This window comes from Hemiscyllium ocellatum, chromosome 14, assembly GCF_020745735.1.
Source record: "Hemiscyllium ocellatum isolate sHemOce1 chromosome 14, sHemOce1.pat.X.cur, whole genome shotgun sequence".
In the NCBI taxonomy this organism is placed as follows: Eukaryota; Metazoa; Chordata; class Chondrichthyes; order Orectolobiformes; family Hemiscylliidae; genus Hemiscyllium; species Hemiscyllium ocellatum.
This window is the reverse complement of record NC_083414.1, coordinates 13,108,679-13,124,490: the sequence shown is the minus strand read 5'-3', so window position 1 is coordinate 13,124,490 and position 15,812 is coordinate 13,108,679. Positions and strand designations below refer to the sequence as shown.

At 40.7% G+C, this 15,812-nt stretch overlaps 1 protein-coding gene across 3 annotated transcripts in view; it reads left to right on the top strand.

Moving 5' to 3' along the window:
* Positions 1 to 15,812, top strand: part of fancd2 (FA complementation group D2) — a 103,438-nt gene that overhangs the window by 30,979 nt on the left and 56,647 nt on the right. For all 3 annotated transcript variants that reach the window (XM_060835367.1, XM_060835368.1, XM_060835370.1), the window contains 5 exons: positions 1,005 to 1,105; positions 5,434 to 5,542; positions 9,111 to 9,146; positions 9,947 to 10,093; positions 14,423 to 14,557. In XM_060835367.1, coding sequence (XP_060691350.1) covers positions 1,005 to 1,105; positions 5,434 to 5,542; positions 9,111 to 9,146; positions 9,947 to 10,093; positions 14,423 to 14,557 — 528 coding nt within the window. The remainder of the gene's footprint in view (positions 1 to 1,004; positions 1,106 to 5,433; positions 5,543 to 9,110; positions 9,147 to 9,946; positions 10,094 to 14,422; positions 14,558 to 15,812) is intronic.

Below are 15,812 nucleotides of genomic sequence, written 5' to 3'. Positions count from 1 at the left end.
TGGTGTAAGAATAACTCTAGCTGGAGTGCAAAAGCCAAATACTGCAGGTGCTTGAAGTGTGAATTGAAAATAGAAATTATTCAAAACAGCAGGTCAGGGAGTATTGTAGCAAGAAACAGAGTTACTTTCAGCTTCCTCTTTATTTCACAGTACATACATAGTCCAAAGTCTAGCCTCCAAAGGACTAAGACCATGCTGACTTTTGAATTTTCCCAGATTTTAGATCAGCAACCAACTCCTTTGAGTCACACTCTGAAACATTTTAGCTATGAAATTGCGTGTATTGCTTGGTAAAGCAGGTTGATCATCGAGCTATAAATCCTTCTCATATGCTCATTGCAGGTGGTAAGAGTAGGAGAATTTCATGCAGAAGGCAATGTAGATCACTGTAAACTATGATCAAGAATAAACCTGGCCTAATATGGAAGTCCATTGCTGTCAGCATCCATTCAGGTCACGCTGCCTAAAAAGGGATGTCAGGCTATCAGATACTTTAAGTACGATTCCATGTGTTTATTGGGTCAGAAGCAGATTTCTGAAACTAGCAACAATTTACAGAAAATTAGAACCAGAGCAGCTTAATGTTTAAACCTATTTTTCTAATCATCCAGTTCAGAGATGTTATTACACGCATTTGGAGCATGTGGGACTTGAACCCAAGCCTTCTGTCCCAAGCCGAGGGACACTATCACTGTGCCACAAGAGGGCCCTCTGGTTTATGTTTAAATGACAATCATAGTTACAGCTATTGCCTGCACTCTTATTACATGAAATCACTGTCAGTTGCTAAGTTTTTTTTGTGCCCCAACCTTTGAGATGGTATATTTTGATGTGGCTATGCGCAGTTTGATTTCAAAAATGGAAGTTTCGCATTATTTTGTGTAAGAACAGTATGCCATTTGACTCTCTGAATTTAAATGTGGCTTTCATTGATGCAGCAACCGACCTCGTGAAGAAGCCTTTGAACTTTGTTTGCTGAGACTTGTACTGTTTTTTCATTTTAGGTGATTACAGAATTGCGGATGAATCTAGGATTGGAATCTTGTGTGCTTCCTTCACAACTGCAGACTAGCCGAGACAAGCAGAAACAGAAAAGTGTTGCAGGGTATGATGTGAAAAATTTTAACCACAAGTGCTCGAGCTGGAATTTGAAGAGTTCCGCGTTGCAATGTTATACAACGATCCCTCGTGTTTGAACAGAAAGTAAAATTCAAACCAAGGGGAAGCCAGATTAAAATTCACCCTTCTCTAAAACCAATCTTTCTGATGAAACAACTATTTAAGAAAGAAACTCACATGCTATGTGGGGCAACTCATGCTAGGCTCCAGAATAAATGTGGATTTCAACAGCTTCATCATTTCCTCTCCCCCCACCGTATCCCAGTCCGAAACTTCCAACTCGGCACTGCCCACCGGACCTGTCCATCACTCCCCCCTCTGACCTATCGCCCTCTCCCTCACCTTCATCCACCTGTCGTTCTCTCAGCTACCTCCCCGCGCGCGCGCCCCCTCCCCCCCCCACCCCACCCCCCCCCCACCCCACCCCTTCCCATTTATCTCTCAGTCCCAATTCACAAGCCTCATTCCTGATGAAGGGCTTATGCCCGAATCGTCAATTCTCCTGCTCCTCGGTGCTTTTCCAACACAACACTCTTGACTCTGATCTCCAGCATCTGCAGTCCTCACTTTCTCCACAAAAGCACTGTTCAATTGCAAACCTATTGAGCTGTGTTAGCTATGGTTCAGTTGGTAACATTCTCACTTCTGCATTAGGAGGTTAGGGGTTCAAGTCCTACTCAAGACTTGAGGCCTAAAATTGAGGCAAACAATCCACTGTGTTCCTGAGGGAGTGCAGGAATGCCATCTTTCAGGAGACTCTAATTTTCCTCTCAGTGGACATTAAAGATCTCATGGCACTATTTCAAAGAAGAATGAGGAAGTATCCCTGGAGTCAATTGAATATTTATCTCTCAGTCAACATCACAAAATGAAAATTCATCTGATGATTAATATTTTGTGCTTTTGGGAACTTGCTATGACAAGTTGTCTATTCCACTTCTGGCATTACATTCAGTACCTGATTCCCTTTGGCATTGCACAGATGGTAGCAGGCTGATCCTTCGCCTGTCCTGGCTTGGAACATTGGCTCACGTTTTGCAGGCCTCATGTGCCACATCCCCAACTCTGATGATGGTAGGGTGGAGGCCAAGCCCACATAACTCCTTCCTCACGCACACCACCAACTGGCTGCACGACAGCACTGCCACAACCCTGCTGGCTTTTCTTTGCAAATACTTCATTACTTGTAAAATGCTGTTTTACAGAAACATCTGTAAGTTAGACTTCTAGAGATGTACAGTGTACTGTATGGAAACAGACCCTTTTGGTCCAACTCGTCCATGCTGACCAGATATTTTAAATTAGTCTGGTCCCATTTGCCAGCATTTGGCCCATATCCCTCCAAACCCTTCCTATTCATATACCCATTCAGATGCCTCTTAAATGTTGTAATTGTGCCAGCCTCCATCACTTCCTCTGGCAGCTCATTCCATACATGCACCAAACTTTGCATGAAAAGGTTGCGCCTTAAGTCCCTTTTTAAATCTTTCCCCGCTCACCTTCAACCAAAGCCCTCTAGTCTTGGACTCCTGCATCCCAGAGAAGACTTTGTCTATTCACCCTATCCATGCCCCTCATGATTTTATAAACCTCTGTACGGTCTCCCCTCAGCCTCTGACGTTCCACGGAAAATAGCTCCAGTCTACTCAGCCTCTCCCTGTATCTAAAACTCCCGTTCCCCCCCCAACCCTGGCAACATCCTTGTAAATTATTTCTGACCTTTTCAAGTTTCACAACATCCTTCCAAGAGCAGGGAGACCTCAATTGCACGCAGCATTCCAAAAGTGGCCTAACCAACTTCTGCAGTCAATGCACTGGCCAATAAAGGCAAGTATACCAAACACATTCTTTCCTATCTTGTTGACCTGTGACTTTCAGTTTCAAGGAACTATGAACCTGCACTCTGTTCAGTCACTTTGTTCAGCAACACTCCCCAGGACCTTCCTACTAAGTGTATAAGTCCTACCCTGATTTACCTTTTCAAAATGCAGCAACTCACATTTATCTAAATTAAACTCCGTCTGCCACTTGGTCCATTGGCTCATCTGGTCAAGATCCCATTGTACCCTTCGTTGTCCACTATACCTCCAATTTTGATGTCATCTGCAAACTTTCCAACCACACCTCCAATGTTTGCATCCAAATCATTGATATAATTAATGAAAAACAATGGACCTAAGACTGATCCCTGTGGCACACCACTGGTTACAGGTCTTCAGTCTGAAAAGCAACCCTCCGCCACCACCCTCTGTCTTCTACTTTCGAGCGAGTTCTATATCCAAATAGCTAGTTCTCTCTCTATTCCACATGAGCCAACTTTGCCAACCAGTTTATCGGGCACCTTGTCGGGCACCTTACTGAAATCCATATGCATCACGTCCACTGCTCTGCCCTCGTCAATCCTCTTCGTTACTCCTTCAGAAAACTCAAATAAGTTCATGTGACATGATTTCCCACACACAAAACCATGATGACATTTCCTAAACTGTCCTTGCCTTTTCAAATATATGTAAATCGTGTCCCTCAGGATTCCCTCTAACAACTTGGCCCACCACTGACGTCAGGCTCACTGGTCTATAGTTCCCTGACTTTTGTTTACCACCTTTGTTAAGTAGTGGTGCCACTTTAGCCAACCTCCAGTCTTCCAGCATCTTGCCTGGGGCTATTGATGATGCGAATGTCTCAGCAAGGGGGCCCAGCAATCTCTTCCTTAGCTTCCCACAGAGTTCTTGGATACTCATGATCAGGTCTTGGGAATTCATCTACCTTTATGCGTTTTAAGACATCCACAGCACCACCACCTCTGTAATATGGACATTTTTCAACATGTGGCTATTTACTTCCCCACATTCTCTATCTTCCATATTCTTCTCCACAGTAAACACTGATGCAAAGACTCGTTAGTATCTCACCCCATCTCCTGCAGTTCCACATAGGTGGCCTCGCTGATCGATAAGGGGCCCTATTCTCTCCTTAGTTACCATTTTGTCCTTAATGTATTTCTAGAATCCTTTCAGATTCTCCATAACCCTATTTGTTAAAGCTCTCTCAAGTCGCCTTTTGTCCTCCTGATTTCCCTCTTAAATATACTTAAATGCTTTTATACTCTTTTAGGGAATCAGTCGATTTCTGCTGTCCATACCTGACATACGCTTCCTTATTCTTAATCAAAACCTCAATTTCTCTAGTCATCCAGCATTCCCTACACCAACCAACCTTAGTCTTCTCCCTAACGGGAACATACTGTCTCTGGACTCCTGTTATCTCATTTTTGAAGGCTTTCCATTTTCCAGCCATCTCTTTACCTTTGAATATCCACCCCAATCAACTTTTGAAATTTCTTGTTTAATATTGTCAAAATTGGCCTTTCTCCAATTTAGAACTTTAACTTTTAGACCCTGACTATCTTTTTCCATCAGTATTTTAAAACCAGTCGAATTATGGTCACTGGCCCCAAAGTTTTCCCCTACTGACATCTCAGTCACCTGCTCAGCCTTATTTCCGAAGAATAGGTCAGGTTTTGCACCCAGTACATCCACATATTGAATCAGAAAATTTTCTTGTACACACTTAACAAAATCCTCTTCATCCAAGCCCTTAACACTATGGCAGTCCCAGTCTATATTTGGAAAATTAAAATTCCCCACCATAACCACCCTAGTATTCTTACAGATGACTAAAATCTCCTCACAAATTTGTTTCCCAACTTTCACTGGCTATTGGAAGGTCTATGGTACAATTCCCAATAAGGCGATCATCCCTTTCTTATTTCTCAGTTCCACACAAATAACTCCTGTGGACATATTCCCAGGAAAATCCTCCCTAAATATAGCCGTAATGTTATCCCTAATCAAAAACTCCACCCCCTTCCTCTTGTTTCCTTTTCGATCTTTCCTAAAGCACCTAAACCCTGGAACTTTAAATTTTGTGAAAAGTATCCGATTCTTTTTTTTTGCTGCTTATAACGTGCAACGTTCAGTTTCCAATATTCTTTAGAGAGCTGATAATCCAGAAATATGGTAATAAAAATAAATTGCTGAAAAAACTAAGCAGATCTGGGAACATCTGTGAAGAGAAATCAAAGTAAAACTTTTGTGTCCAGTGACCGTTCTTCAAAACAGAAATATGGTAATGCTCTATCGTTAAGACTTTTTGTTTTATGCTAATGGAACCCACAAAGTGGAAGAGAAAATGCATCTGGTTTCTACAACTAGTCTGTATCAGGAGTTTCTTAAATATAATGCAACACTCGTTCAGAAGTCAAACTTTCTTGATAATGACTGATGTTGATTAATGTGCTGTTTTTGTATTTAGAGCTTTAGTGAATCAAGAGAATAGTGGTCATGACTGCGTTGCGATCATGTTTGATGTCATCAAAGCTGCAATAAGATTTCAGAAAGCAACAGCTGAAGCTTGGATTAAGGTAATTCCTAATTTTTTTTGATGTCGAAGTCGTCTTTAAGGCCAAAAATGTAAATAGGTTAATAGGAGTGAAATACGAAAGGTTAATAGGACACTTTAGTTTTGCATATTGTGAACCACGTGTACTCAGCTTGTCTTGGGCAGGCCTGTTATGAAACCAAATCGATATCAGGACCTGTGACTATTAACATTGAACCTCTTTGATCACAAGGAACTGTGATTTCAGAAGCGGTTAAGAATCAAATATATTGGGTCTGGATTCACAAAAAAACAAAGACAAATTTCCTTCCCTAGAGGACATTGGTAAATCAGATGGCAATCAGTCATAGTTTCTGGCACAACAACATTGAGTACATTTGATTTCAGATATTAATGGAATTTGAGTTCTATCAGTGATTTTTACCTCTGTGGTTTGCTGACCATTAGCTGGGCCCTCTTGCTTGCTAGCCCAGTGACATTTGTGCTAGGCCAACACCCCTGTATCTTTCAAATTCTTTGAAGCACTATAGGGTGCATCCTCCTTTATAGATGATATCTTTCCTACATCAAAGGTACATGTCACAGGCCCTCATGATGTGTCTTAAATCTTTTGAAGACAATTTATTCATGAAAACAGTTGTAGTTGTTTTCATCAAAGCTACTTCCTGAAATTCTTTTTAAAAACAGCACTATTAACTATTATCTTTTTATGATATAGTTAATGGATGCCTTCAGCTTTGCTTATTATCCTAATGATCAAATTTGTACCGTACTTTCTCATGCCGAATATAATGACTTGTAATAATTTCCTTACACAAACACTTTTCCTGAATAATATACAGACTCTGAAACCACAGGCAAGCTTTGCTACTTTCTCATGACATTTCAAAGTCAACAGGTTTCCCTTGGAAATTCAGCTGCTCTATAGTACAAAGAACTTGGAACCTTTAAATCTCTAGGGAGTACAGCAAGGACCCCTCCTCCTTTTTCAACCATAAACTCTGTGACTCTCTCTAACATTCTGTTGACATAGATTTAACAATTTCCATCTTTGACCATGAAATTGGATAACAAGTAAATGGCCATGTACATCTTTACATTGCATGTAAACGCTTACATGCAATATAATAATGATACCAATTAATAAGTCTGCAAGGGCTGTTTCCCCTTGGAAAGAAGAAGGCTAAGAGGAGACCTGATAGAAATTTTCCAGATCATGAGTGGGCTGGATGGAATAGATGGGGAGAAACTGCATCTAAAAGGAATTAGAATAAAAGGGCATAGACCTAAAGTGATCTGTAAAAGAAGCAAGTGTGAAATGAGGCAAAGCCTTTTCATTCAGCGAGTAGTTGGAATATGGAATGTAGTGCCTGTAGGTGCATTGGAGGTAGATTCATTTGAGGTATTCAAGAGGGCATTGGCTGATTATTTGGATAAAAATAGTGTGCAAGGGTATATACAAAAAGCATGAAATGAGCACTGGTTCCTGATGCTTGTTTAATGAACCTGTGCAGGCATGACAGGCAAAATGGTCTCTTCTGAGCCATAACACTTCTGTGATTCTGTGAAATATGGCTTGCTTTTTTTGGGAAGACATCTCAAGCACAAAATAAAGCTATGCTTACTCTTGAATACACACATATCTGCAGCATATTTAACATTTACCGAATATGGTGTCTCAGATACTGCTTACTGGATCGAAATACTCTTACTGCATTAATTAAAACTAAAAAAAGAAAATAAACAGTAGAAATGAGAGGTCTTCTTCTTAATTTCATTGTTTCTAATTAGCTCACATTCCTCCTAGAAGTCACTGATACTATTTTGGGCCCAATTGCAAGGATGTCAGCATTCTTCCAGTGTTCTTGGGCCAAGTCTCAACTCTTTACATCTGACCTCGAATCGTGAATACTCTGAGGATAATAAAAAGTAGAGGGAAACATAGCCAAACTTTGTGCTGTGCTCAACCGGCATCCATGCAAGTGCATCACTTTTCAGACTGAAATGTGTACAGTTCTGGTCACCGCATTGTAAGAAGGATGTGGAAGCTTGTGTACAGTTCTGGTCACCACATTATAAGAAGGATGTGGAAGCTTTGGAAAGGGTGCAGAGGAGATTTACTAGGATGTTGCTGGTATGGAGGGAAGTTCTTACGAGGAAAGGCTGAGGGACTTGAGGTTGTTTTTGTTGGAGAGAAGAAGGTTGAGAGGTGACTTAATAGAGACTTCATATAAGATAATCAGAGGGTGGACTGGGAGAGCCTTTTTTCAAATATGGTGATAGCGAGAACGATGGGGCATAGCTTTAAATTGAGGGCTGATAGAGTTAGGACAGATGTTAGAGGTAGTTTCTTTACTCAGAGAGTAGTAGAGGTATGGAATGCTTTGCCTGCTGATTTGCCAACTTTAAGTACACTTAAGTTGTCATTGGACAGGCATATGGACGTACATGGAATAGTGTAGGTTAGATGGGCTTCAGATTGGTATGACAAGTCGTGCAACATCGAGGGCCGAAGGGCCTGTACTGCGCTGTAATGTTCTATGTTCTATGGGTGTGATCAACATCAGCACAACCATAACTAATTTTTATGTCTGTTCCGATAAGCCATGTGATGAAGCCAATTATAGCTCCCAAAGCACTACTCCAATTGGATTAAGATAACTGTGGATGTACTGGGATTAAATTTGGAACTTGTCAGTCCATCACAGCTGAGTATCATACCATCTTTCAAGGCAAGTTTTGAAAGGAAGATGTTTTTCCTGCTTTAGTACTGAATGCAAAAACAGAAGTTGCTGGAAAAGCTCAGCAAGTCTGGCAGGATTTGGGAAGAGAAATCAGAGTTAATAGAGGAAGGGTCACCTGAAATGTTAACTCTGATTTCTCTTCACAGATTCTGCCAGACCTGCTGAGCTTTTCCTGTAACCTCTGTGTTTGCTTTTGGTTTACAGCATCTGCTGTTCTTTTTGGTTTTTATTTAGCACTGAATACCTCCATTTATAAAGCCCAAAATCCCATACATTTTGCTAACCACTTAATTTATCCTGCCATCTTCAAATATGTATGCATGTGCATTAACAGGTCCCTGTATCCTTTTCAGAACTGTACCATTAAGTCCATATTGTGTTTCCGCATCCCTTTTGCCAGAATGTATTACTTTATTCTTCTGAGACTTGCATTTATGTAACATGTTTTATGACCTCCGAGCATCCAAAAACAATTCACAATAAAGTATATTTCATGTGTAATTATTACAGTTATGTGGAAAGCTTGGCAGCCAAATTATGCACTGCTAAACTCCACCAATGGTAATGTGAACATGACAAGATCATCTGTTTTAGTGATGTTGGTTGAAGCATAAATTTTGACCAGGACAGTGATAGAACTCCCTTGTGTTTCTTCATATATTGGCAAGTGCTCAATTGTACCCTTGAAAGTGAACAGACAGGACCTCACCTCAAAGCTGGCCCCTCAGACAGTGCAGTACTCCCTCAGCACTGGGGTGTAAACCTAGATTATGTGGTAAATTCTCTGGGGATCTTAGATATTGATGTGAAAGTAAACATGAAGAACAATGCTCTTTCCTGTTACAGGCTATTGAAGTGGTGGATTCTGCTGCCGGGCACAAGGTAACTAATTCCCTTTGCTATCCATGTTTCTTGTAGTTGTTGCAAGATTTCCTCACTTCAAGAATAAAACATTGAGGCAACTCTGTCATATTTTAAATAAGTGGTGCCAGTGAGCTGAAAGAACAAACTGTATTAACTGTTCAGTTTTAACCTGTCAAGTGCAGTCAACAGGGATCTTTGTTTCATCTCTAACTGAGATAATAAATAAAAGAATGCTATTGGCTTTGCCCATTTTAAAAAGTGATGGAAGGTTAACAGAATTTAATATTCTGACAAAGCATTTATTCAGTACCCAATCTTGATCTGGGAATGGGAGAACCAAAATTGAAACTGTATCTCCAGTATTGGGAAGGATGATGGCCCATTTGCCAACTTGTTCTGATTATTTATAACCAGAGTGATTTATTTACTTGCATTCCCTCCACTATTTCTTTATAACTCTGCAATTTCTCACCCCTCTCACAATTCTTATTCAATTCCATTTTGTAAAATATTATCGAATCTTCTTCCATTTTCTCGAAGTGTATTCTAGATCGCAATTCTCTGTGTATATAATCTTCTCCTTAACTCGCCGCTAATTCTTTTGTTAATAACTCAATTCTTCCTCCTCCTTCTACAGGTAAGAATTGCTGTACTTCCAGGCTTGGGTTGCAAAATAATCTATTCTTGTAGTTAGTAAATGCTTATTCAGTGAAATGTTTCTTGCTGTAGTAGATGGAAGGGATACGGAGATCTCCCACTCTTGCTGTTGATTATATTGAGCTGTTGACATATTGTAATATTTTTGATTCCTTTTGAAGGTTATAGATCTATTGGTTCTTCTAATCCTCCACACAACTAGTACAAACAACATCAAGAAACAAGTGGAGAAACTGTTACGTAGCAAAGTTCGTCTTGGCCATATTGGGGATCAGCTTTTGCAGATTGCATTCAGAAGTCATGCTGTGGTTAGTATCACTAACTGAGGTTATTTTATACTTTTAAGTTATGAAACCTTGTGCTGGAATTTACCGTTGCAAAGAGGATTATGTTTAAGCTACATCAAACTCTCAAATTTTCTGCAATTTCCAGTATTGTGCCACCACTGAACATGTTTTCCCCTGCTCTGTCAGCATCCCACAGAGACCAATACCACTGCAGCTTCCTGGTACACTCCTTTGTTACCCCCAGTATTTCATCCATGTTCCACTTCATGACACCTTCCCATGGAATCACAGGGCAGTAGCATTTGCCCCTTTAACTCCTCCCTCCTCACTGTCCAAGGCTTCAAACACTCTTCAATGCGAAGTGGTGATTGGCTTGAACTACTTTCAATCTACTACATCCACAGCTCACAATGTGGTCTCCTCTAAGTCAAAGAGACCAAATGCAATCAAGGTAATTGCTTCGCCAAACATTCAATCATCAAGTCTAACACCAGTCTTCGGTTGACTACCGTTTTAATGCACCATTTTGTTGTCAGGTTCTTACTTCTGCCCTAGCCCGCTACAGTGTTCCTGGTACAGTGTTGCAAAATTGAGGAATAACACCTCATTTTTGGTTTAGGCATTTTACAGCCCCCTGCACCCAGTGCTGAATTCTGGCTTCCAACTTGATGCTTCTTTGTCTCCCACCCAATATCGGTATGTTGTGTTTTTTTTTCTCTGCAACCATTACTGCTGTCTTTATCTTTTGTTTTACAATGCCTTTCGTCTCCAATCTCCCTTAACTTTTCCCAGACCTGCCCTTCTGTTTTACCTGCCCTTCCCCCTTTCAACAACATAACTCACTGCTATCCCACCTCTCTTCTAAAAAAAGAGACCGTGGACTCAAAATTTTAACTGTTTCTCTGTTCACCGATGCTGAGTTTCCTCAGCACTTTGTCTTTATTCCACATCTCCAGAAAATGCAGTATTTTGCTTTGAGTTGTAGTCATAGAGCTTGTAAACATACCCTTCAGTCCAAAGAGTCCATGCAGACATGTTCCCAAACTAAACTAGCCCCACCTGCCTGCATTTGGCCCATATCCCTCCAAATCTTTCCTATTCATGAACTTATCCAAATGTCTTTTAAATGTCGTAACAGTACCTGCCTCCACTGCTTTCTCTGGCAGTTCATTCCATGCATGAACCACCCTCTGTGTTTAAAAAAAAGTTGTCCCTTATGTCCTTTTTAAATCTTTCTCCTCTCACCTTAAAAATAAGCTCCCTAGTCTTGAAATACCCCAGCCTATGAAAAAGACCCTTGTCATTCACCTTATCTATTGTTATGACAGAGGTGAACCCCTCTGTTACTTAAACCAAGCACCCAGAAAAGCTTGCTTTGCCTTGTAATTTATTAAAATATGAGTGACAGAACTCCCAAATTCCACTATTTAAAGAAAATAACATCAATTTATTTTTTAACTCTAAAAGTGAACATAAAACAACAATTATTCACAACTCTAAGCCCCTCTTTCTCTTAACTACAACTCTATAACAATATGCTGTTCCAGTCAGACACTTGTTAAAATTACATCAATTTAATTTCAAAATTACACAGTCGCTTCACTCTTCCTGATGCTGATTTATCTGGGTCATCGTCTTTCTTTTTACTGTGAGTATGTTTCATATGAAAAGGTGAAAAGGTACCTTTGATGGAGAGTGTTTTCCAATTTCTTTCAGAGCAAGATGTTAGATGGGCACTTAGCTCTTCATGAGTTTCTCTCTCTATGACAGTTGCTCTCTGACCAATTTTCAAAATGTCCACATTTTATACTCTTTTCACCGCCCCCCCCCCCCCCCCCCCAAAACACTGGTTCGATGTTGGCAAAACAATAAATTCAAACTCAATAAGGTTGTAGAATTCTGGGGGATAATTTAAACTGGTTAAATTCGAATTGTTGTCACAACAGCAATCAAAACTCAGGTATCCATTTCAGAGCCAAATGTTACATTTTTTCAATTTTCCAGTATACTCTGGGACTACCATCTAGTCAGATACTCAGGTGCTTATAACCTCTTAGTTCAGAACAACATTTTCTCTCTCTTAAAGGTACAGTACCTTCAACTTCATAACAACAAGGCCCTTGTAATTTTATAAGCCTTTATAAGGTGAACCCTCAACTTCCTACACTGCAGTGAACAGTGTCCCAGCTTTCCAGTCTATACTTATATCTCAAACCCTTTGCTATTTTTCCATCAGCTTGACCCATTCACAAAGCAGTTTTATTTTGCCTGCTGAAGTGTAGTCAGGTTTTCATCAATTTTCATCATTTTAGCCAGTCTCCTCTGCTCACTCATTCCAAAATGATCTATCTGTCATCCTTTTCCTGTTTTATATTTTTCTCTTTGACATGTTTTCTCCCTTTTATCTCCAGTTACTGCCCATTTCATCAGGGGTTCCCTGTATCCTGATGTTTTATACTCTTCCAGTTTATTTATATCAGGCCATTTAGTGGGCGGCATGGTGGCACAGTGGTTAGCACTGCTGCCTCACAGTGCCAGAGACCTGGGTTCAATTCCCACCTCCGGCGACTGACTGTGTGGAGTTTGCACGTTCTCCCCGTGTCTGCGTGGGTTTCCTCCGGGTTCTCTGGTTTCCTCCCACAGTCCAAAGATGTGCGGGTCAGGTGAATTGGCCATGCTAAATGATTTAATGTAAGGGTAAATGTAGCGGTATGGGTGGGTTGCACTTTGGTGGGTCGGTGTGGACTTGTTGGGCCGAAGGGCCTGTTTCCACACAGTAAGTAATCTAATCTAATTGAAGTAAACCGAAGAGTGGAACTATTATGTTTTTAATATTCTGGCTCAATGTATCAGCATTAATTGTTAATGACTGTAGAGGATTTTCAGTGGCATTTGTTAATTTTATCCTTCTGAAGACCTAATTAGATAAGAATATATCTTTGCTCATCCTTTGAGGAGAAGATAACCATGTTCATCTTCTAAGGTGTTTGGTTGGATTCCAATGACTGTGTAAATGATTGCTAAGGTTAAACCAGATAGGACAGGATATCACAGAATTGATTGCATCAGGTGTGGGCCACAACTGGAGTGTTGTGTGCAGTTCTGGTCACCATATTAAATGAAGGATATGATTGTGTAAGACAGGATGGAGATGAGATTTGCCGGGATGTTGTATGGACTGGAGGGTCTGAGCTGTGAAGAAAGATTGCATAAGCTGGGCTAATTTTCCTTTGAGCAGTCAAGGTTGACAGGGGAATTCATAGAGGTGCATAAGATTATGAGAAGCATTGATCAGGTAACTAGGCAGACTCACTTTGCGTTAGGAGAGGGGTCAATCACCTTGATTTAATGTAAAAGGTAGGGGAGAGTTGAGGGTAGGGTGGTGAGAGCTTGAAAGAATGGTTGAGGTAGAAACTCACATAGGATTTAAGTCTCCAGGGCTATAGGCCTGAAAGCTGCAAAATAGGATTAATATTGTCAGATTTTTGTTGACTGACCTGGACACAATGGGCCAAGCCATCTCTATGACATCCTTCTGTGCTGTAAGCGCCATTGAAAGATGCAGCAATCCTGTACAAGCTTCTCCCAGAACTTCAAATTGATCTTCGAACTTCCTTTGAAGACTTCAGTTTCCTTGTAGCATTTCCTTTGACGTGATTGGAGAGCAGCCAAATCCAAGTACTCCAGCTACGATTTGCTTTAAGTGACTGTTAGGCCATTTGGCTATATGATCAACTCAGTTTGTAATTGTGTCAGTGTGGATGCTCAGCTAAGCATTTTGCCCTATCAATCCTCCGAAGTGCATCCCATCCAGACCCAGGCCCCTATCCTATAACCCCACATTTGACAAGGCCAATCCACCCAACCTGCACATATTTGAATTATGGGAGGAAACCAGAACACCTGAGGAAATACACGCAGATAGAACAAGAACATGCAAACTTCACACAGTCAGCCAAGGCCACACCTGAGCCCAGGTCCCTGGCACTGTGAGGCAGCAGGGCTAACCACTGAGCCACCGTGCCAGCAATTCTGGCAAAGATTTGGCAGGCAGCCGAAAGAAATATGATTCCTTTCCTGGTTGTTGCAAAATTTGTCAAGTTTCTTTCCACTTCTACAGGTCAACATTAATTGTGCTACCATAGTACAAGGCCAGCTACCTGTGGGATCATGATTCTTTGTAATTGAATCATGATACCTATTTTGCAAGCTGTCAGTGATTCAGGCAATAGGTTCAGTAAAAGCTCTGTATATAGCATATCGCAGTGTACACTGTTATTTTGACAAGTTTGTTCATTATAGTCAGAAATAGCCCTTTTCTTTGCTAAACACTCCACTATTTCTTTCCAGGTTGTCCGTGAGTACTTTCCCTCTGTGCTGTCCTTGGCCCAGACCCTATTGAGATCCTCAGACGTAATTGTGGTGTCATTTGGCAGTCAAATGTATAAGCATGCATTTATGATGTTTGATTCCTACTGTCAGCAGGTAAGAGAAAGGTTTCTGTGTGTTGTTTCCTACTCTTGTGGGGAGCTAACTTTTTCTGGGATGGAGTTTCATTGGGCACTTTCTGACTTCGCAATTGAGTGACTATTTATTATGTATGAACCTAAGTTATGAGTAGACAGTTTGTCTATAAGAAGTATCATGACCAAAATCTGACCTTAATCACATCCAGAGACATGATTTTGCTCGTCAACGAAAATCAATGGCCTGTATTTTAAAATGATTCTTCTGTTGTGCTGAGAACATGTCATAGGTTCATACTGAACTTCCGACTTTTGAAGTCTTGCTTATACTATCATTGATTGTTGGCCAAAGTACACATTAATATATTCCCTTTCCTATAGTCTCTTGATCCTTGATCAGACTAAGTTATAGTGCAAAGGGAATCTAATGTTATAGTATCCACACTATAAAAATTAAGAGCTGAAAAACTAAAGCAAGTTGGGGGTGCCTTTGTTTTTCTGCTGGCATTCTAATTTTATGATGCTTGTTGGTGGCTGTCAGGTCATTAGCTCGAAGTCTAGGGTTGTTCAACGCACACATGAATAGAAGCAGGAGCAGGCAGGCTCCTTCAAGTTAACTCTGTCTTTGAACAAGATCATGGCTGATCTGATAGTAGCCACAAATTCATATTCCTTCTTACCCATAAAACCTTTTACCTCCTTGAATTTCAAAAATCTATCTACTGCTGTCATAAAAATATTCAAGAACTGTGCTTCCATTACCTTTATAGGAATAGATTTCCAAAGAGACACAGCTTACTGTGAGCAAACAACATTAGGAATATAAGGTGGGGCAGGCCATCTGGCCCCTCGAGCCTGCTGTGCCATTCACTAATCTTTTTGTGGACTCCGCTCCACTTACTCGCCTGCTCAACATAACCTTTAATTGTTTTACTGTTCAAAAATCTTCGCTTTTTCGCCTTCAAACGAGGTAGCCTCAACTGCTTCACAAGGCAGGGAATTCTACAGATTTACAACCCTTTGGGTGAACAAGTACCTCCTCAACTCTGTCCTAAATCTGCTCCCCCTTATTTTGAGGCTATGTCTCTAGTTCTAATTTCATCAGCCAGTGGAAACAATCTCCCTGCTTCTATCCTATCCATTTCCTTCATAATTTTATATGTTTCCATAAGATCACCCCTCATTTTTCAAAGTTCCAAAGAGTATAGTCTGTCTACTCAATCTCTCCTCATAAGCCAGCTCTCTCAACTCAGGAATCAACTTAGCGACTCTCT